This window comes from Sarcophilus harrisii, chromosome 1 (assembly GCF_902635505.1).
Source record: "Sarcophilus harrisii chromosome 1, mSarHar1.11, whole genome shotgun sequence".
Classification (NCBI taxonomy): domain Eukaryota; kingdom Metazoa; phylum Chordata; class Mammalia; order Dasyuromorphia; family Dasyuridae; genus Sarcophilus; species Sarcophilus harrisii.
In genome coordinates, this window is record NC_045426.1 from 226436633 (window position 1) to 226458430 (window position 21798).

General features: G+C 34.1%; 1 protein-coding gene across 2 annotated transcripts in view; it reads left to right on the forward strand.

The window, feature by feature from the left end:
* HSD17B3 (hydroxysteroid 17-beta dehydrogenase 3) overlaps nucleotides 1-20786 on the forward strand; it is a 47202-nt gene extending 26416 nt beyond the window's left edge. Inside the window, exons 4-11 of one of the 2 annotated variants that reach the window (XM_003761312.4) lie at nucleotides 1062-1169; nucleotides 1958-2025; nucleotides 5289-5324; nucleotides 9640-9674; nucleotides 11267-11348; nucleotides 13251-13316; nucleotides 16245-16394; nucleotides 20515-20786. In XM_003761312.4, the coding sequence (XP_003761360.1) occupies nucleotides 1062-1169; nucleotides 1958-2025; nucleotides 5289-5324; nucleotides 9640-9674; nucleotides 11267-11348; nucleotides 13251-13316; nucleotides 16245-16394; nucleotides 20515-20625 (656 nt within the window). In that variant the 3' untranslated portion in view covers nucleotides 20626-20786. The remainder of the gene's footprint in view (nucleotides 1-1061; nucleotides 1170-1957; nucleotides 2026-5288; nucleotides 5325-9639; nucleotides 9675-11266; nucleotides 11349-13250; nucleotides 13317-16244; nucleotides 16395-20514) is intronic. The other variant, XM_031937696.1, reaches the window with a different exon arrangement.
* Nucleotides 20787-21798: the final 1012 nt, after the last annotated feature.

Sequence of the window (21798 nt, forward strand, 5' to 3'; positions counted from 1 at the left end):
CATTGGAGAATATACTTAGATCACACAATCCATCTGATCAGTTTAAACAATTTAAAATTGTACCTGTTAGCTAAGGAAGGGGGTGGGGGGAAGGAGGGGAAAATTGGGAACAAAAGGTTTCGCAAAGGTGAACGTGGGAAAAAATTACCCATGAATATGCTTTGTAAATAAAAAGCTTTAATAAAAAAATTTAAATTCTCTTCAGTTGGCTAAAGCTCCTTTCATATGGTGTAATAATAACTGATACAAAATCAAAGGTGGTGATAGCACCGCTCAAAGGCATAGTCTTAAATCAGCTGATGAAGATCAAGAATTTTAGTTTTCTGCACAGGAAACAATGAAATTTGAGTCTAATGCCTGATGATGTTCTCTTCCTTGTAAGAGAATTCTGAAGTATAGAGTGCTTAGCATATCATCTGGCAGAGAGCAGGTGCATAATAAATGCTTATTGTCTGATGACTTCAATGACTCTGGGAAAGACTGATAACTTTGTACAATTGTCTCACTTAAATCTAATTCAATTGCAAGTCAAGATAATTACCCCATGATGTCATTGGTCCTCTTCAAAAATAAAGGACAAACAGCTTTGATTGATTGATTATCATTTTGTTTAGCTAACTTATTTGTAATATTTTTGACATTAATAATATGTATATACGTACATACACAATCACACATATTTAATCAAATCACCATAAACTATGCATCTTAAGCAGCTGCAACCTTGACTCTGTCCACAAGACAAAAGAATGTGAATTGAAGGTAGACAGGATGTGTATAATGATCAGGTAAGTGGTACCATAGTAACTGATTATAGCTACCAGAGTATATTATCCTTAACAGATCAAGCAAGTCTTGTTATTTGCAGTAATTTATTTAATGTACTAATGGAATTTATGTTTTATGTCTTAATAAAGAGAAAGTTTCATTTTAGATTCCTGTAGTGGAGTTCTCCTTCTAACTGTCTTCTTTAGGAATAATTTGAAAAGAGATGGGGGAAGAGATTAAGGGAGAGATCAGGGCCTTTTTTTGACGAGAACTTTTTATTCTCATTTTTGCAGAGCAGACAACAGGTAGTCAGGTAAAGATCATACAAGCAGACTTTACCAAAGATGATATATATGAGAACATCAAAGAGAGCCTTCAAGGATTAGAAATTGGAATTTTGGGTAAGCTTTTTTAGGAATGCAAAATTTGTATTGATAACAGTGTAAGTTTGCCTTGATAATTATCTGACTAATGTTTATAGCTTCATTTACTAAATGAAAGCATAGCTACATTTTAGATTATATTCAATTTTTTAGTTGTTCACACAAATGAAAAAGAAGTGACCTCAACTTTCTGAAAGATAACTTACATTTGTGTATGTGCTCTGTTTCACAAAGCATTTTATATTTTGTGCATTTCAGGTGTTATTTCATTTGTTCCACAATAGTCCTGTGAGAGGATAATGTAAATCATACTCATTTTACAGATAAGGAAACTGAGACTCTTAGTGGTTAACTGAGGCTAGGAAATGTCAGCATTTAGATTCAAACACTGGTATTATGAGTCTACTTCAGCATTTTTCTCCATTAGACTTTACCTTGTGCCAAATAGAAAACTTCCTTATAATTATAATAAAATATTACACATTATGCTTCCTCTTTCTCCTCACCTACCTTTCTGCTGATGTTAACGTTAAAATATTTAGTAAGCACATATTGATTATCACAAGAAGATGGGGTGGCAAACAGAAGCCAATTTAAGCATAAAAAGTTGCTGTGAATCTTTTGGAAAGTAGGTAGTTCACATGTGGGTAATTGAGGGTTGATTCAATTAAAAAACATTTTAACATTTAAAAAATGTTATATTGTTATTTTTTTTAAAGCATGGGAAAAGGGGGAGAACAAAATGAATCTGTTTTCTATACCTCAGGTATACCTCTATACCTTTAAATTCTTCCATTTTCTCATAGTTAATAACGTTGGAATGGTCCATAATTATCTCCCAAGCCATTTCCTTAGTGGACCAGATAAAATACAGGTCAGTAGATTTGTTTTCTTATTTATAGACTATTAATCTTATCTAGATAACCTAAGATCTCAAGAATGGGGAAGTCGGACCACATCTAATTTGTTCATCGCCCAAATTGTAAGCTAAGGGAAATTTGTCTTTGATAACCTCTCTCTATTTTTGCTGCTCTCTCCTCACTATCTCTATGCTGTACCCCAGAAATTCATAGTGCACTGATCCAGTCCAGGAGTCCAAGATTTTCTCCCAGAAGTCCAGTATTCCATAATGTAGTAATCTAGCAATGCTTATCCTTTCCAATAAAGCACAATCTTTGGACTCATTCTGCCAGCCTCTACTATCAGGTCGGGTCTTGAGAGGGAGGTTGTTATTTGTCTCCCTCCAAGTCTAGTAGTAACTCAGAAGAGTTGAGGGTGATTTTTTAGTACAATAGCTCACAAGCCCCATTACTATTTCCTTTCTGCACATTAATTGTCAGCTGATATTTACTAATCAGTCATTTATTGCACCTACCCCATGCCAGGTATTGTATCTGGGGATCCAAAGAAAGCCAAAAGACAAGTTCCTCCCTTTCAGTAGATCACATCTAATGGAAGAGTCATTATACAAACAACTTTGTACAAACATGCTATATACAAGATAAATAAATAATCAACAGGGAAAGATATTAGAATCAAGAGGGATTAGGAAAGACTTCCCATTCAAGGGGGATTCTTAGTTGATACTTAAAACCCGGATTTATCAGCAAGAACAGTTGATGCTTCCTCCCCCAACCAACCAACCAACCAAGTACATATAGAATAAAATGGAATATGGGATTAAGCACAAAGCATATATAGCAAAGGAGATAACTCATAAGTTTATGGAAGTCCTTTTATTCTTTCATGAAATTTCCCATAAATGTAATATATTTTTCTGTTGGGATTTTTAGTTTTAAAGCTGCATTTCTTCAGTATATTTAGTTTGTTCTTGACTCTCATTGTAGACACTAAGGCCAGTGGCTGCACTCCCAGGTTCATTGCTAGGATGTGAATGAGAAATCACAGTCATCTGACTCATCATGGCTCATAAAGCTATTCTCTGGTCAAGTTGCTATTCTCTGGTCTCTCTCTCTTCATTCAATTCTCTTTCAAGAACTTGGTTAAAAGTACTCTATCTTGGTATGTCAGTAGAATTCTAACTTGTTTGTTTATACAAAACCAACAAGATTTGCCTGATTTGATTTAGGTTCAAAACAAAACTTAGTTATATAAATGTTATAGTTATTTTATTACTTAGAGATATAAATCCAAATTGTACTTGGGAAGAAAATCTTCCTGTTCTCTGGTCCTTAATAATAAAATAAATGTAGATTTTGATTGATCAAATATACTTTGTGAGGTTTAAAAGTCCTAATCTTAAAAAAAAACAACTAGATAGAAGAAAACCAATTATTGGTTTGATGAGCTAATTGAATCAGTCCCCAACTTTATCCCAATATGAGAACCTATATTGTTAGCCTTTTCCTTTTTTTTCCACAAATAAAAACTCCAAAGGCAAGGTTCTTTTATCAACTATCCAAAGTGAAAATCTGGCAATCTGAAAAATGAATCTATAGCAATGGATATCAATATATAAAAGAAAGCAAGCTAACTCCTTGACTTTCTTTCTTTTCCCAGTTAAGACATGGTTTTATAATGTATAGTAATGCCAATAGAATTTCACAATAATGTCACTAATACACCAAAACTATATCCTACTATAACATACATTTTTTATTTATAATATTTGTTTCCTTCTATGGAACTCACTACCTGAAAATATTATTTAATACTATTTTGCATTTTCATAGAATTTCATATTATATTATAGAATTAATATAGAATTTATTATTTATAATTTTAAATTGTAGGTAAGGAAATCTGTATAGAGATTTTAACAGTGATCTTCTGACGTTCCTTTCTCAACTTTTATTGTCTAATTCAACCTAAAAGTTCCTTTTATTTCACTAGAAGGGCAAAGTGATATCGTGGAAAGAATACTTAGCTTGGAGTCCAAGTACCATATTCCATTGCTATATTGTACCATTTGTGTAGGGCAGTGGACCAATCTCAATTGCTGTGGGTCAAATATGTAACTGCATGGCTAAGTCTAAGACACATATCATCATTCCTCAAATATCCTCTAATTTAATAAAAAAAAAAGATGTATTCAATACCTATTATGTATAAAGTACTGTTCCAGTTTCTGGAGATAGAAAAAAAAACAGTCTAGAAACTCACATTCTTCTGGGGGTGTAAGATATATACCAGTAAGAAGAGCCAAAAAAAAAAAAAAAAAAAAAGCTGAAAGCGGAGAGGGTATTAACAAGTAGGGCAGGGGCAATCAGGAAAGACATCATTGAACAATGGCACCAAAATTGAGACTTGAAGGAAGACAAAGATTTGTTTTTGAGAGGTAAACATGAAGAAGGATTACATTCTGGATATGGTGAAGTGCTCACATAGGTGAGAGAAAGGACTTTTGCATTTTGGGAATGGCTGTTTAGTCCAATTTGACTGATTTACAAGATTAGAGAAAAGCAGAACTATAGGGGAGGGGATTCATTTTATAGATGAAAAAAATGGAGACTCAGAGAGGTTGTGATTTCCACATAAGCACAGTATTGAGATTTGGAAACAAACTTTTTAATCTCAAAATTCAGTGCTTTTTGCACTGCACCATACTGCCTTCTTGCTCCTTTCTTTTGTAGGCTAAACAGTCTTTTTAAAAAAAAAATAATCTTTTTTTTTCCTGATGTAATAACGCATTTATACATCAATTTCAGATTTGAGAAGTTCTTTAAGAATATTATCTCATTTGTCTTCACAACAATCTTGGGAGATAGGTGCTATTATTATCATTCCAATCTAATAAATGAGAAAACTGAGGCACAAAGAATTCAAGTGACTTACTCAAAGTCATACAACATGATAAGCATTTGAAGTCAGATTTGAACTCAGGCCTTCCTGATTCAAGGTCAAGTGCTATATTCACTGTGCAACCTTTTAATTTTCCAGTTAATGCTCACCATAAGAGATGGCTCAGTGCTAAAATAAGGATGGTAAACAGTAGAGAAGTGAACACAGAAAGAGAAGGTGGAAATACTTATTTTGCAATGGGGCTCAGGAATAGCTCAAATCCTACCTGATTATATTTTATTTTATTTTTGTCCACAATCCTTTTCCTCAGAATAAACCATGTTGTATAAGCCATTTTCTCAAATGAGTGTAAAAATTAATTGTTGTTTATTACAGAATCTGATCCACTGCAACATCTCTTCTGTAGTCAAGGTAAATGCCAAATATATTCATTCATCATTAGAGTATTTATTACACATTTAATATATGAAATACACTAAAATGGGCACTGGGGTCAGGAGTAGATTGTGGGTGTATGGGTTGGGGGGAAAAGGAATGAACTTAATAAGACTTTGTGTTCTCTGTCCTCAGGGAGCTCACTATCCAATAGAGAAAGATAATCTATCTATCTATCTATCTGTCTATCTATGTCTGTCTCTCTTTGTGTGTGTATACTTCTAGAAGCCATTATTTCCTGGGTATGAGTACTCCCTCCAACCATTCATATTGACATCTCTCTTTGTTAATAGATAGTTACTGACAATTGCTTTGGCAGAAAATTTTACCACCAGTGAAGACCTTCCTAATCTAGAATCATTAAATTCTATGTATTTGAGGCTATGTGTTAGAAATTTGTCTTCTGTGAACTTCTGAGGGCATAGATTACTATTGTTCTATATACTAGCTATTCTCTCTAGGACATCTAGCATAGTCAGTCTTCTTTTTCCATTTAAGTTTAGAGCCTTCATCACATCAACCTCAAAATGTTGTTTGGCCACTTTCTTGATCTTCTTGCTTCATATACCTCTCTGTCTTTACTTGATCTGAATCTCCATTTCAACTATACAAATTAATAAATGCTTATTAAGTGTCTACAGTATGCCAGGAATTGTGCTATGTGCTGGGGATAAAAAAGGGACAAAAGATGCCCTCCAGGAGCTCACAATCATATAGGGGAGAAAACATGCAAATAAATAAATAAAATTCTATCTAGGATAAATAAGAAATAACTAACACAATTAAAGCACTGGAATTAAGAGGGAGTGGGGAAAGCTTCTCTTAGTTGGGATTTAAAGAAAGGGAGGTCACTAGTTGGAGTGGTCCAGATATGAGGAACAGCTAGAGAAAATTCCCAGAGCCTGGAAAAGGAATGTCTTCATAGAATAGCCAGGATGCCATATATGTCATGGTATTTATTTTTAAAATTTTAAATGGTTAATTTTATCATTAATATTTATCATTGATTATTAATATTTTATTAATATATAATTAATATTATACGTAATTATTAATTAATTGATAGTTATTAGATGCCAGCATTTAAACAAAAAGGTCAATGGCATTTTCAAATGCCTAAAATCTGCATGACAGTAGACTCATGGTTTATATGCCCTTGGAAGAGGAATATTCCTGAGAGTAGCAATTTACTCTGATTAGTTATCCATTAATAAGTAGAGTTTACAAGGAGAAGTGAGATCACTCTAGGGAGGGGCTGAGTATGCTACAGAGACTATTCCTGTCTGGGTACCACTCTTAATCTTGGATAATCTAGATTAAAGGATCTAGATTAGAGATTCCTTGTAAAATGGGGTGAGGTTTAATCAAGATTGAGGAGAGATAATTCAATAACCTTCAAGGGAATAAAATCTGAAATGAGGATTATATCCCCAAATCATTGGTTATTAATATTTTTTTCAACTTTTATATCTCATATGATATATCTGTATTCATAAATTCGATATAGATAAGTACACAGACATATACATATTCTTAAAATAACTCTTAGTTGTTGTTTTAACTTTAATCAGCTTTGGCTTATTCTAATAACAACAACAATAACAATAAAAGTAATGTTGTTCAATGACCTCATTTGGAGTTTTCTTAGAAAATGCTGCTTTCTTTTCCAGCTCATATAGATGAGAAAACAGGCAAACAGAAATTTGAATTCAATTCTTACCGATTCCAGACCTGGCACTCTACCAAATGTACCACCTTGATGCCCAATAAAAATAATAATTTGCATTTATATACTGCTTTAAGATTTACAAAGCACTTTATACATACTATCTCATTTGATGCTTATAACTTTTTGATATAAGTGCTATTATTATCCCATTTTACATATGAAGAAACTGAAGCTAAGAGGTTGTATGTCATAACCAGGATCACATATGTAATAAGTATCTCAGGCAGAATTTGAACTCTTTTTCTTTCTGACTCTAAATCCACTCTTTCCACTAATTCCTGAGCTGCTAAGACTGACATAATTCTTATATAGTGTTATTTCTTTATATTCAAGCCCATTTACTGTTCTTTGCTTCTGTTTTCTTCAGCTTCTTTATGGTTTCAGTCCTGGGTGTCCATGTTAGTTTTTGTTTGTTTGTTTGCTTTTTTCAGCAGTTCCCCCATTTCTTCCTTTTTAGAATCATCTCTTCTGCTCACTCACTAGTTTCCCTTTCAAATATTAGGATGTTGGATCCTGCCTATATCATTTTTTCAGAGCCCTTGGGAATGTAACCACTGTGTACTTGGTACTGCAATAATTAAAAGGAGAGATTATTTTGGGGTAGAAAATAGAAGGGTAGCTAAGAAAAAAGGATAGAATGGCCTCTTAGCCTGTGTGTCGGGTAAAAACCATTGACTAGAAATTAGGAGCTTTGAGATGGCCATAGTATTGTAAGATTTAGAATGAAATAAAGGAGTTTGAGATCATCTAAGAGCCCAAGCTGGGAAGGAAACAAGCCCAGAAAGAAGTTACTTGCTCATAGTCACAGAAGCAGGAAATTAGCAGAGCTGGGATTTAAATCCAGGTGTTTCTTATTGGAAATCCAAAGTTCTTTCCAAAGCACCTTCAATTGGAAACATGTTGTTCAATCATTTCAGTTATATCCCACTCTTTGAGACCCCATTTGGTTTTTTCTTGGCAAAGATATTGGATTGGTTTGCCATTTCCTTCTCCAACTTACTATACAGATGAGGAAATTGAGGCAAGCAGGATTAAGTTACACAGCTAGTAAGTGTATGAAGTTATATTTGAATTCAGGAAGATGAATCTCCCTGACTGCAGGCCCAGAATAGTGCTACAATCTAGTGTAGGTCTATCGTATTTTCTTCATCCGCCAAAAAAGTTTGGTAGATTTTATGTGGTGACCTTTGGGACCATTGAGATTTTTGTTTCACTGTAAGCAAATTACCTTTAATGAAATTGGGGGAGTTTAGAAATGATTAATCCTCCTTGGGGTTTCAGAGTGATGATCTTGGATTATTATGAATTTTCCCTGTCATCTATCAAACACCAATCTTGGAAAGGCTCTATATTTTATCAAGTAGACGTAAACTAAACCCAATGACATTAGTGGGTAACTGGACAAACTTCAAAACCCAGCCACTTATTGAGTTTTATGTGGAGAGCCAGCCCAGAGACAATTATGAAGTAAACAAAGTTAATGATCTTAGTTTTTCCTTCCATGAAACATCTTCCTCAATTCATTCCTTTTCCTTTGAGGCACTCAGTGCTCTTACTTCCCCATGAAATCCTCTCTGATTTTAGTAAAGGATGTGAAATGTGTGAATTATAGTTCATCATGGATTTAGCTATTAAGACAAGATGTTAACCATGTTATCTTAATATATTAATATCTTAAGCTTACAAAATGCCTTAGAGTTTACAAAGTTCTCTCTTCACAATAATCCTATGAGGGATCATCCCATTTTACAGATGAGGAAAATGAAGCACAGAAAGATTAAATCATAGATAATGTTACAGCTCGGATTTGAATCCAAGTCTTCTGGATCTGTTTATAATTGTTTTTGTGATCCTATGGTTGTCTTACACATATTTCTAGTTTTTAGAAAATAATAATGATAAACTAACAATATGCATATATCATTTTACGTTTTCAATAACTATTTAATTTATATTTAAAATATTTAATAAAAACAAAACTAAAATACTTAGCATTGATGTAGCACTTTAAGGTTTACAAATGTTTTACATATATCGTATCTTCACAACAACCTGGGAAGTAGATACAATTTTTATTCTCATTTTATAGATGAGGAAATTGAGATTGAGAAAATATAACTGGAACAGAGGTTCTTCATTTTGTTGTTATTGTTGTGGACCCAGGAATGATCTGGTGATAATGTTTTTCCCCAAAAAATAATATTACAAAAATAATTGCCAAACTTCAACAAGGGATGGGTGAATATAAATATATATTTTTTTCTCTTCTAATATATGAATGCCTTGAAATCTATACATAGAAAGTATCTCTGGACCTTGTATTAAGAACTCCTTAATTAGAGAGAAGGTTTTCCAATTTCCCTTCCTTTCAACCTCTTGGGGGACATAGTCTCTTGTTAGCTCTAGACTGGTATTTTCACAATTTCCCCAACATTTCTTGCAATCTTTATCAGTCTTGTTGCAGTCTTATTGAAAGGATTAAGACTCTCTTCATCTCCCAATCCTCCCTGCCCTTACTCTCTAATATCTTTGGCAATTCTTAATTACTGTTATCTCTCTTAGATGACTCGCTTGATTCTGAGAGACATGGAAATAAGGTAAGTCCTAAGCCAGCCAATCCCTTTCTATGTTTCAAGTTTCATTTTCTGGCAGATTGCCCAGCTATTTATGGTCACAACCCAAGAAATTTTAGAGTTTAATCTCCCAGGGTGCTGATACCTGAGACTTTTGATTCCTGCTGCTGGTAGTGTTTTAACAAATGATAGAAATAATGATTTTTAAAAAAAGTAGACATAACACTCTGCACCAACTTTTCATAAGGACTTGGGTATTGTATAAGTCAAAATACTAAAATGGTAGATTGGTCTTTTTAATTCACACTAAATTCCATATGTCAAGGATCTCTGGTTTCAAGTCAAATCAATTAAACCAACATTTATTAGGCATATTCCTGGCTAAACTTAGAGATACAAAAGCAAAAAACAAAACAGTCCCTAACCTCAAGAGTCTGGGGTAGGATGGGGATGACTACACATACATAGAGAAGCACATATAAATATGTGTGTGTGTGTATATATATATATATAATATATATATAATTATATATATTATCACAATTGTATTCTCTCATATCTGGACCTCCTTTACCTATACTTGGTTCAATCTCACCACTTTCCTTATTTTTGTTCTCTTTATTGCCATTTCAATAAGCTTTAGAGAATTATATTTGAAAAATGTGGTCCAAGCATAATGACACCACTGTTCTCAAAGGAGAAAATGATTTGTAAGTATGGTTTTATAAATCTTCATTTTTACCTTGGTTTGTAGTCCTTCCATTTTAATTCTTGAATGCTCTTGTGATAGTTTTGCTTAGGTGAATATCTTGCTATGCTTTCTTTAAATCATTTTTAGTCTGTACTGCAAAGTAAATACAAAGACAAAAAAAAGAACCATATCCATCTCTTTAAGAGTTTACATTCTCCATTCTCCCGTGACTAGGGTAGAGGAGGAGGCTACATTTATTCAAATAAATGAACTCAAAATAATTTCAAGATAGTGAAAGTTCTCAGATCCCCTGACTTCAGATTCAGTATACAATTCCATTCTACCAGGCTGCTTCTCTAGAATGTATGCTCTATGAAGGCAGGAACTGTTTTCATTTTTGTCTTTGTTTCATTAGTATTGTTCCTTGTATACATTAGGCACTTGATAAATTATTTCTTAATCGAATTGAATTGAGAGATCACATGGAATTTATTTTTAAAAAGAAATTTCTACTTTAAAAATAAGGCAAACCAAATAATTGGAGACATTCTGTAATATTACCTATGCTAGCATGGCACTGGAAATAGCATGAGTCCATCTTGACCATCTGGAATTGGTTACCAGAAGTATTGTGAAGGCTTCTATTATATCAAAGTTGCTTCTGTGACCTGATCCCACAGCATGAATCCCAAAGATGACATTGTAGATATTGTAAGTTCAACAAACATTTATTGGGGGATCCTGGTTATTAAAGAGAAATGGGTGAAGCCATTTTTAAGATTTAAAAGCAATGTAGTTAATACAAATGGGAACATGAAGGACTGTGTGGCAATCCCTATGAGCCTCAGTTATTGCTTTTTTTTTTTCTATACGTGATGGAATTTTGTCACAAATTTGTGTGAAACTTTGCTCATTTTGATTCCAGGAGGAAAGGACTGATTCTGAATATCTCCTCAGGGGCAGGTCGATTCCCTTGCCCATTATATAGCCTATACTCATCTACAAAAGTGAGTGAGAGTCCAATTTGGTGCCTCAATATTCATCAAATAGAATGATTTTGCATAGATTCCCCTTTCTTTTTTCAATCTGATTTATGGGAGATTTCAAAATGATTTCTCATAGACTCATCTAGTTTAGAATGTAATCCAGGTAGAAAGAATTTACAAAAGATTCAGGTTAAAGGTTCAGATTGAAATTGTTACTGAGATGAGTTCTAGGCATGTTAGGCTGAGGTTTCTAAGAAAGAAGCTAGTTTCTCCGTCTCAATAAAAGTCATTGGATCATTACTAAGTCCCTACTGTGTGGTAAATACTAAGGGAAATACAAAGATTGATGCTGCCATCAACAAGTTTAAAAACCAATAAAGAAACTTATAATTTAGTGGCACTCTTGTGACACTAAGAGGTTATCCAATCAGTAAAAGGTAAGAAGTTAGCAGGGATGTCTACAAAGTCACAAAATAAGTCTAAGATAAAAAGTGTTACTGTTTTAATCAATTCAGTTGTGTCTGACTTTTAGTGACTGAAGTGGTTTATCATTTCTTTCTCCAGCTCATTTTACAGATGAGCAAACTGAAGCAAACAATTAAATGACTTGCCCAGGATCACATAGCTAACCAGTGTCTGAAACCAGATTTGAATTAAAAAAGATGAGTAATATATGAAAGAAGAATATAAACAAAATGCATGTTTTCCCCACTAAAAAGAATTATTTCCCTATTATTGGAGAGTTCTTTCCAGTTTAAGGCAATAGAAATATCTCTGTGAAAATCAACACTTATTCATAATTGCTTAATTTCTATTTGTACAATTTACTGAGCATACAACAAAAATTACTGAGTACCTACTTGTAGAGGGCTGGAACTATTGAATCAATGCACTGAGGTCAGGACTGCTGAGTGCTTGAGGCTAACTACTGATTGGACAATACTCTATGGGCATATGCTTGGAAAACGGTCCTTTCCACTATCCATACTTGCTCAATGATTGGTGTATAGGGGATTGTAGGAGGGATTAGGGGGTGGAGTAAAGCTAGCCAGGGACACACTCTTGGGGGTAGACAAGGAGAAGGCAGTTGCAGAGATTCTGCTTCCATCCTGTTCAATCCTGCTTCTAAGACCAAGAATAAAGGTTAAGGACTTTTGCTTATCTTGACTCCAGCTGATTCTGGGGTGTCCTGGGTGGTAGTGTGGTCGATACACCTACCTATGCTGCACATAAAAGATGAAATATATCATAGAACCTCCTTTCATGGAGACACAAGACATAAATACATAGAAGTGAATTGAGCCCATCAGAGATAGAATGCTGGGGTTAGAATCAGGAAGACTCATCTTCCTGAGTTCAAATCCAGCCTCAGACATGTTCTAGCTGTGTAACACTAGGTAAATCACTTACCCCTGTTTGCCTCAGTTTCTTCATTTGTAAATTGAGCTGGAGAAGGAAATGGCAAACCACTCCAGCATCTTTGCCAAGAAAATTCCAAATGGGGTCATGAACATAACTGAAATGACTGAACAGTAGCGAAAAAGGACAGAATGTGATCAGAGTGTAATTAGTATTATTGTTTGGAGAGAGAACAGAGTACAGTGAAAGAGAGTTATATGAAATAAGAGAGGGAAGGTAGGTTTCAGTGAGATTTTGGAGAGCCCTAAATGCCAGATAAGAAGTTTGTATTGAGTAGAGGACATGGGAGAGATTTTTGTAAAAATAGACACAATTTTGTAAATAAAAAAGTTATAAAATAGATAGGATTGGAGATAGGGGATGAAGGAGAGAGAAAAATGAAAGATAATACTGAGATTTTCTGGGTTGAAAAAGGGAAGTTCCTTTGGAATCCCTTCTAGAAATTGTGTATCCTTGGGCTGGTAGGAGAGAGATTTTTTGATGACTAATTCCTTTTCTTTCTAGGCTTTTGTATGCACGTTTTCCAAAGCCCTGCAAGCTGAGTATAAGGAGAAAGGAATAATTATACAGGTGATGTATATCATGCAACCTCACAGGATCTTGGGTTTGAGTTTTAATCCTTGTACCATTGTAATCTTGTGACATACAAAACTTCTGTGTGATTTGGCCTCATGTTTATTAGAGGGTAAGTGTTCAGAGAAGAGTATCGAGGGAGGATACTGTCCCTCTTATCAGTTCTTTGAGAGCCCTTACTTTTCATAATACTATATATTTAGAACTAGAAGGGACCTATAGACTCTTTATTCTAACTCCCTCACTTTATAAATAAGACAAATGAATTTTAGAAGTCAAGTAACTTGCCTGAATGACCTTATCATACAGGTAATAAGTGACTCAGGTCTTTTGACTTGCCCACGTGGTGAGGTAGTAGCCCATTTACCTTCAATTCAATTGTTCAATAAATATAAATAAATATAATTCAAAAATATATAATTGCATCTACTGTATGTAAGGAATTGTGCTAAATACTACCTTCACTTTTGGCACTGCTATTGTTCCTGTTGCAGGGGGGATGAAAGTAAGATGAGCAGAGTAGGAGTGATCATAATTGAAGAATACATGGATGCCCATCAAAATAACACATTATATTATCTTACACATTCTCTTTTCCTCTGGAAAAACATTTTTCTCATCCCTCCTTTTTTATACTTAATAATATTTTATTTTTCTCCAATTACATGTAAAGATAGTTTTTGTAAGATTTTTGAGTTCCAAATTTTTCTTCCTCTTCTCTTCCCCTCCCCAAGCCAGCAAGTTATCCAATATAAATTATTCATAAACAATCATGTTAGATATATGGGGAAAATTTTTTCTTCATTACTTTATTACTCTCATTCTCCATTATATTCTCATCGGTGATAGTAGGGCAAGTAAGAGTGGTAGGGAAGATGTGAGACAGAAAAAGGGCAGAGATATGATGGATTCTGGGTAGTCCCCATAGGAAGAAAGGAAGGGAGGTAAGGAGGAAAAAACATTCAAGTGCTGACTTTGTGCTAAACAACGTATTTAATTCTGGGCATACAAACAGAAAAAGCAAGGTAGTTCCTACTCTCAAAAAGCTTATAATCAGTTTGGGAGAAACAACATATACATGAGAATCCAGCTTCAGGGCAGATGAAAAGGTCCAGAAAAATCTAAGAGTGAAACTGAAAGTCAGATGGTGAGGCTTAGGGTGGATTGGAAGATCAGATGACAGTGCCTGGAATAATTAGTTGTTTGTTCTTCATTCTCCAAGAGGACCATGACATCAGGATAGTGATGTCATGATATGTCAAGTTGCCAGCCCCATTCTTCTTTGGATCTATTTAGGTCCAGTGGCAAGATATATATCAGGACACCTGGAGATGATCCCAGACACAATGGGAGACCTTGACCTTTTTAAACTAAGCTAAGGTCTTTCATAGATCTTAGTTTGTCTAAGTAAACACCCATTCCCAACATTGTGGCTAGCCAATCTGATAGGTGTAAGATTTTTCAAGTTGTTTTTATTTGCCTTTCTTTAAACAATGACTCAGGGTATTTCCTATTCATGAGTCTGGTAGGTAATATATTCCTTGGTCTTCTAATTTTCTTGTGATATCTTTTTCCCTTTATATCTAGGATTTTGACCATTTGTTTCCATTTTGACCTTATCTTTGTACATAGTTTAAGGTAATGGTCTATGCCCAATTTCTGCCAAACTGTTTTCTAGTCTTCTTCTCAATAATTAAAAAACAAACAAATAATGAATTCTTGTCCTCAAAACTTAAATCTTTACATTTGTCAAACACAAAGTCACTATAATCCTTTATTACAATGTATCATGTATATTCTCTGTTCCACTGAAATACCTTTTTATTTCTTAGACAATATCAGAAAGTTCTTATTACTTACTACTTTCTTAATATAATTTGAAATCTGGAATTGTTGAATCTCCTCCCTTAAAATTTTTTTTTCATTAGTTTTTCTCTCAGGCATTTTCTCAGCCATGGCTAGGGACCCCAATCATGCTGTTCCAAAACCACTTTTGTTCCCTCTGGGTGGTTGCAAACCAGCTCTTCCTTATACCCTGGAACCAAAACCAGGGAGTCTCCTTTCCTGCAAGTGCCCACAGCCAGCAGGGTCCCTCAACCCATCTTCTCCCGCACTCACTGGGTCATTGGTCATGTGCTTGCTCTTTATCTGTAACCATGACAGCAAAAGGTCCTTCAATCTTTCCTTATTAAGCTTTCCAACCTACCCCTACCACATACACATACACACTGTGAGATAAAAGTTCCTGAGATACTGCCAACCAAGTAGCCTCCAGTGCTTGTTTGTTGATTCAATGGAGTCTACCTGGAGGTGTTTATACTTCACTCAGGCTAAACCCTCACCCCTGGAGGGTGAGTCTTTGTGAAGCCCTCTCAAATTGTCTTCAGAGGTCAGTTATTTTGCCCTGACTTTTATTTATTTCTGCCTCCCTAAGTTCACTTTGAAGTTATGTTCTGTCTTTTTTTTTTCTTTTGGAGGAAATTTGGAGAACCTGGAGTTTTTTAAGCTACTCCACCATCTTCTCAAACTTTCTTGACTCCATAGTTGGCTCTCTCTCCATTATATTATGCTGATTCTCTGGAAAAACTCTGTAATTTAAAAAAAATCAAAATAAAATCAATATATTTAATGACAGTCTTTACCCTCAAAGAAGTTATTTACATTGTACTGTGCAGAAATAGAAAGAGGAAGATATGATATCATGATAAGAACACTGATGAGAATGTTTTGTATATATTTGTTGTACATTGTATCCTCCATTAAATTGTAAGCTCCTTGAGGGCAGATACTGTCTTTTATTTCTCCTTGCATTTCCAATGTTTGGCACAGTGATTGGAATGCAGTAGGTGCTTAATAAATATTTATTAGTTGATTGATTGATAGATTGCAATGGGACAAAGGTCTACTTTCTCTTCCTTGTTTTAGGTGGTGACACCTTACTCTATTTCTACCCCAATGACAAAGCACATCAACCCCAATAAAATAACGAAGACAGCAGATGAATTTGTAAAGGAATCCTTGGATTTTGTTGCAGTTGGAGATGAAACTTGTGGTTGCCTGGCTCATGAAATCTTGGTAATTTAAAACTCATTTTTTTTTTTTAAGAAAAAATGATTGAGGAAAAGTGTATGGGATATACTACTGCATAGCTGCATTTCTCTGATTTTTGATGTAGTTAACTCACAATTGGAATTCTTCTCTAAAGCTTCAGCATGATATGATATCCTTTATAACACAGGTTCTTGATAACAATGACAGGGGAAGGACAAAGTTCCTTTCAAGATGGAAAAGATTTAGAAATGGATATGGACAAAAAATTATGTAATCTAAGAACAAGGTTTTTTTGTTTGTTTACCAATTTCAAGCTGGATCATAGTCAAATAGTTTTCTGGCAGGAGATAAAATTTTCATTTTTAGCAATTTATGAAAGTGAACTACTAAAGTCTAGAAGAATTTTGGTACAGGGAATACCCATGCTGTGAAGTCACAAATCCTTGCAGTAAGAACTCAGGATTAATTCTGGTTAATAGGGTTAGCTGAGTAAAGTAGTGCACAAAGCCCTTAATCTAGAGTCAGAAAGATTTCAATCTAGCTTCCCATATTTACTAGCTGTATGATCCTTATTCTCTATTTGCCTTGGTTTTCTCATCCATAATATAGGGCTAATAATAGCACCTATCTCCTAAAGTTATCATGAAGATCAAATGAGACATTATTTGTAAAGTGCTTTGCAAATTTTAAAGCTCTCTTTCTATAAATGCTATTAGTTATTAAAAGAATTTTTAGGGGCACCTAGGTGGAATAGTAGAGAGTACCAGCTCTAGAGTCACAAGAGTCTGAGTTCAAATATGACCTCAGACATTTGACAGCTATATTACTCTGGACAAATAACTTAATCCTAACTGCTTCTCCAAAAAAGATTAATTCAAGTTATTCATATTTTAAGGGGTTAAACTCTTCTAATTCTTACTTTTTGAAAAATATGTTGCTGATATCCAAAATTGTAAGAATGGTGCTCTAAAATTTAGGATTTTTTTTGAATAGATTCATAAAGACATTCCCCATAGAAACAGTGCTATTTAAGTGATAATTAGTTCCCCAAATAAGTCCATAGAAGTCTGTTTATCCATGATGAAGCTGACTCATAGAGTAATGGATTTGTAGTCCAAGAACCTCAAATTCTTGCTCTTTTACTATCTTCTCTGTGACTTTATGCAAATCATTCAGTCTCTATAGTCCTCAGTTTCCTTACCTGTTACCTTAAGTCATGGACGTTTGGAAATCTGATAAAGCTTATAATAAACTAGAATAATGATTTTAAATGATTGAAGCAAATGTTCCAAGTTCTCAGATCCTTAGTCATCTGTCAATGGGGATCCCAGGTTAAGATCCCTGGTCTAGATCAGTGGTTCTCAAAATTTTGTTCTCAGTATATTTATATTATTAAAAATTATCAAGGATATATGCAAAAAAATTTTGTTTATGTGAATTATATTTATAGATATTTATCACATTAGAAATAAAAACTAATTTAGAATTTGTAGATTTTCTAAAAATTTTTAAGAGAACTCCTGGGATTCTCTGGACACACATTTTGAGAACTAATGGTTTAGAGAACCTGCTAGATTGAAATCAATGACCATAATCCTCAGATTTTCTAAGATTTAAAACTTTTATTTATTTATTTAAAATTTAATTACAAAATAGAAAAAGAAAAAAAAAGTTGCTATGTGAACATGAGAATATTCAAAATATAAAGTAATAAATTTCCATTTCAAGAAAGCTTTTTTTTTTTTTATTTAATAGCCTTTTATTTACAGGATATATACATGGGTAACTTTACAGCATTAACAATTGCCAAACTTCTTGTTCCAATTTTTCACCTCTTACCCCCCCACCCCCTCCCCTAGATGGCAGGATGACCAGTAGATGTTAAATATATTAAAATATAAATTAGATACACAATAAGTATACATGACCAAAACGTTATTTTGCTGTACAAAAAGAATCAGACTCTGAAATATTGTACAATTAGCTTGTGAAGGAAATCAAAAATGCAGGTGGACATAAATATAGGGATTGGGAATTCAATGTAATGGTTTTTAGTCATCTCCCAGAGTTCTTTTTCTGGGCATAGCTAGTTCAGTTCATTACTGCTCCCATTAGAAATGATTTGGTTGATCTCGTTGCTGAGGATGGCCTGATCCATCAGAACTGGTCATCATCTAGTTGTTGTTGAAGTATATAATGATCTCCTGGTCCTGCTCATTTCACTCAGCATCAGTTCGTGTAAGTCTCTCCAGGCCTTTCTGAAATTATCCTGTTGGTCATTTTCAAGAAAGCTTTTATAATAAATACTATATGTTGTGTTCAGAGCTGTCTATCTTTGCTTCCTTGCAGGTTTTCTTTTGTTCTCTGTTGTCTACTTTTTACTTTATTCTTTTTTTCTACCTTCTGGGATATTTATATGTATATATGTATGTATGTATGTGTATATATTATCTATCTATCTATCTTCAGACTAAATTGATATTATATTATTAATATTATATTAATATATACATATATACACATTAATATATAGACATCTATAATCATAAGCATATATGTTTATATATATCTATGTAAAACCATACTATGTTTGTTTGCTGCTTCTCTGAAGGTGGATAATATCTTCCTTCATAAGTTCAAGTCTTTCCATAGTTTTCTAAGTCCATCGATTCATCATAGCTACCATGTAAAAAGGGTTTCTAAGAGAAATTTTTTTTCCAAGTTAAAATTCAGAACATCAGTTAGGGAGAAGTAGGGATTCCTCTTTTTTGCTCTCTGTGCTAACCATGGTAACCAGCAGAAAACTTCACATGATGGGGAGGGGATCTCAGGTAGGAAAGAGATCTAACCCTTCAGTAGTAGAACCGGTAGTTTAAGTCTTTAGCAAGCGTTGTGAAAGGTTGAGATCTTCAGTGGTAGGTGAGAATAAAGTAGAAAAAATAGGGAAGCGTACAAACCAGCGCAATGGCAATTAGCAGGATAGCTGGGAAAAACAGTGCTGAAGGCAGTGCTGTCACAGAGAGAAGAGGTATTTCTATAGTCTATGAGCTGGGTCTTTTCTGCCTAGAATGCACTCCTTCCCCTTCCCCTTATAAAACCCTCTACTGTCTTCAAAACTCAGTTCTAGGATTATCTTTTATTTGAAGACTTTCCTGCTTTCTCAACTGCTGTGCCCTCTTTCTATAACCTACTTTTTATTTATTCTGCTTATACTTTTATCTTTATATTGTCTTTAAGGGGTTTGTTCTCTGAGAGCTTGTAATAATTCATTTTTGTCCTTTCATTTCCAGTGCTTAGTATAGTTTTTGGCATATGGTAAATGTTTTAAAAATGATTATTGGATTGATTGAGTGCATACAGTTTTATTTCTGTCCCCCACCTCAAATCCAGTTTATATTAAATTTTAGTAGTTGTGTTTTTTTTAATGTATCTCCTGAGTTTTTTTTTTTTATTGAAAGATATCTCATTACAAGGGTACAAGTCTGTAAGAGGAGGCGCAACCGAATGTTTGAGTCAAAAATTAATTTAATTAGATATTCAAACAGTCAGTTCTTTTGAGTTAAGACTTTGTCCCCTTTTAACAATGTAAATACTTTTAAGGGAGATATTTATCAAGGTAAGTATAAATAATTGATTATTAATGTTTGATGTACAGCTTGGGGTTTCAGACTAGATTTTAATAGAGAAAGTGAATGGGGAAAGATGTTCAGAGATCTGCTCATGAGGAAAAAGGGTACAAAAACAGAAGGTAAAATGGGAAAAGATCATCTTCTCTTGATCATTTTCACATTAACAATTTGGTGAAATACAATTTGGCAAGCATTTAATGATTGGCAACTATAAATAAAATCCTATGTTAGATGCTGGGGCCTTACCCAATCTGACCAAGGCTGACCTTAGAGTCATTTGAAACAGTTATTCCTAAAGTGACTGAATTGCTTTCATGGAGTACTCAAACACTGGGAAAGTCAGATTCAGTATCTTCAAGTGATATCAATAATTTGGGAAAAAATGCTAGCTATCAAATTCTATGAACTGAGAATTTTTTACAAGTCACAGCCATAAACTAAAAATCTTTCACTTGTCAACTTAATTGCTTTTACTTCCTCCTGAAGACTAATATTTGTGTTTTTGATTTGTGAAGGCACACCTCTTAGACTTCATTCCTTCCTGGGTAATCTACAGCGATCTGGCTCAAAATATTTTCCTGATCCATTGCACAAATTATCTAAAACAAAATTCCAATATCCAATAAGTAACTCTCCGGGAAAAAGTCAATGGATACACCCAGCCACACTACTCTTGGTGGTTGCCTGAAGACCAGCAGAAGCCATAGTCCTCGCTTCACTAACTTGAAGTTGCAGCTAGTAGACCTTGTAGATGTTTAAAATATTAAATAATTTTGCTTCCTCTCGAGTCTGGAAATTTATTTTGACAGCTAAAGAGTGACAGAAAAATATGAATGGTTAAAAAAAAAAGCGTGACTAGACTTTGTGTGAGCATGAGAGAAAAGATGGGGACATTTGTGGATAAGAAATTAGAGTTCCATTTGAATAGATCACTAAATCATAGTAATTCAAGATTTTGAAAGGACTCCAAGAGGCCACATACATTCCATCCAGTACTTGAAGAAGAATCCTTTGTACAACATACACAATTAAGTTGTACAACACACAAATTAAGCAAAGTATCCTTTACTTTAACAACCTAGAGTTTCAAACTCAAGTCCATTCTCTAAATGATGTAGTGAAAAAAGAAATGAATTCACAGACATTGAGTTGAATCCTCAATTGATAATTTAATAGCTGTGAGACCTATAGAAAAATCACTTAATTTCTCTGAATCTTGGTTCCTCATCTATTAAATGGGGCTGAAGATACTTCCTTTGCATACTTCATGGGATCAAGATGAATAAACTGCCTTATCAAATTCTTAAAGTGCTCTCAGGATTGAACTGTTTCTGGAGCTGTTCCTTAGCATCTTGTTTTAGCTGTTAGGAAGATTGAGCCAGAACTACCCATTTAATCAGACTGTTGTCAACAAAATAACGCAGACTTTTGTCAACAAAATAATGTCATAGAGTGCCAAAGAGAATCAGCCAAAGTCCATAATTCTTTTTATTATGTTAGAATTTATCTGATGGGGAGGGGATGGAGGTGGGATAGGAAATGGCAGGAAGATTTTAAAATTAGTTTCATATGCATATAACAATCTGGCTCATGTGATTACTGCCCTCTACTGGTTCAAAAGGGGTGTTTGCTGTTTTCACTGGGATCTTGAATTCTCTACCAAACTGCATTAGAAAATGTAACTTGGTGGAGATTAATCTTATAGAATGTATGAACCAGTACCTATTGGACATAGTGTTAAGGAGAGGCTTTCTGTGCTAGTATCCGTGATCCTTTGCAAGTAGATGCAATTTTCCGGT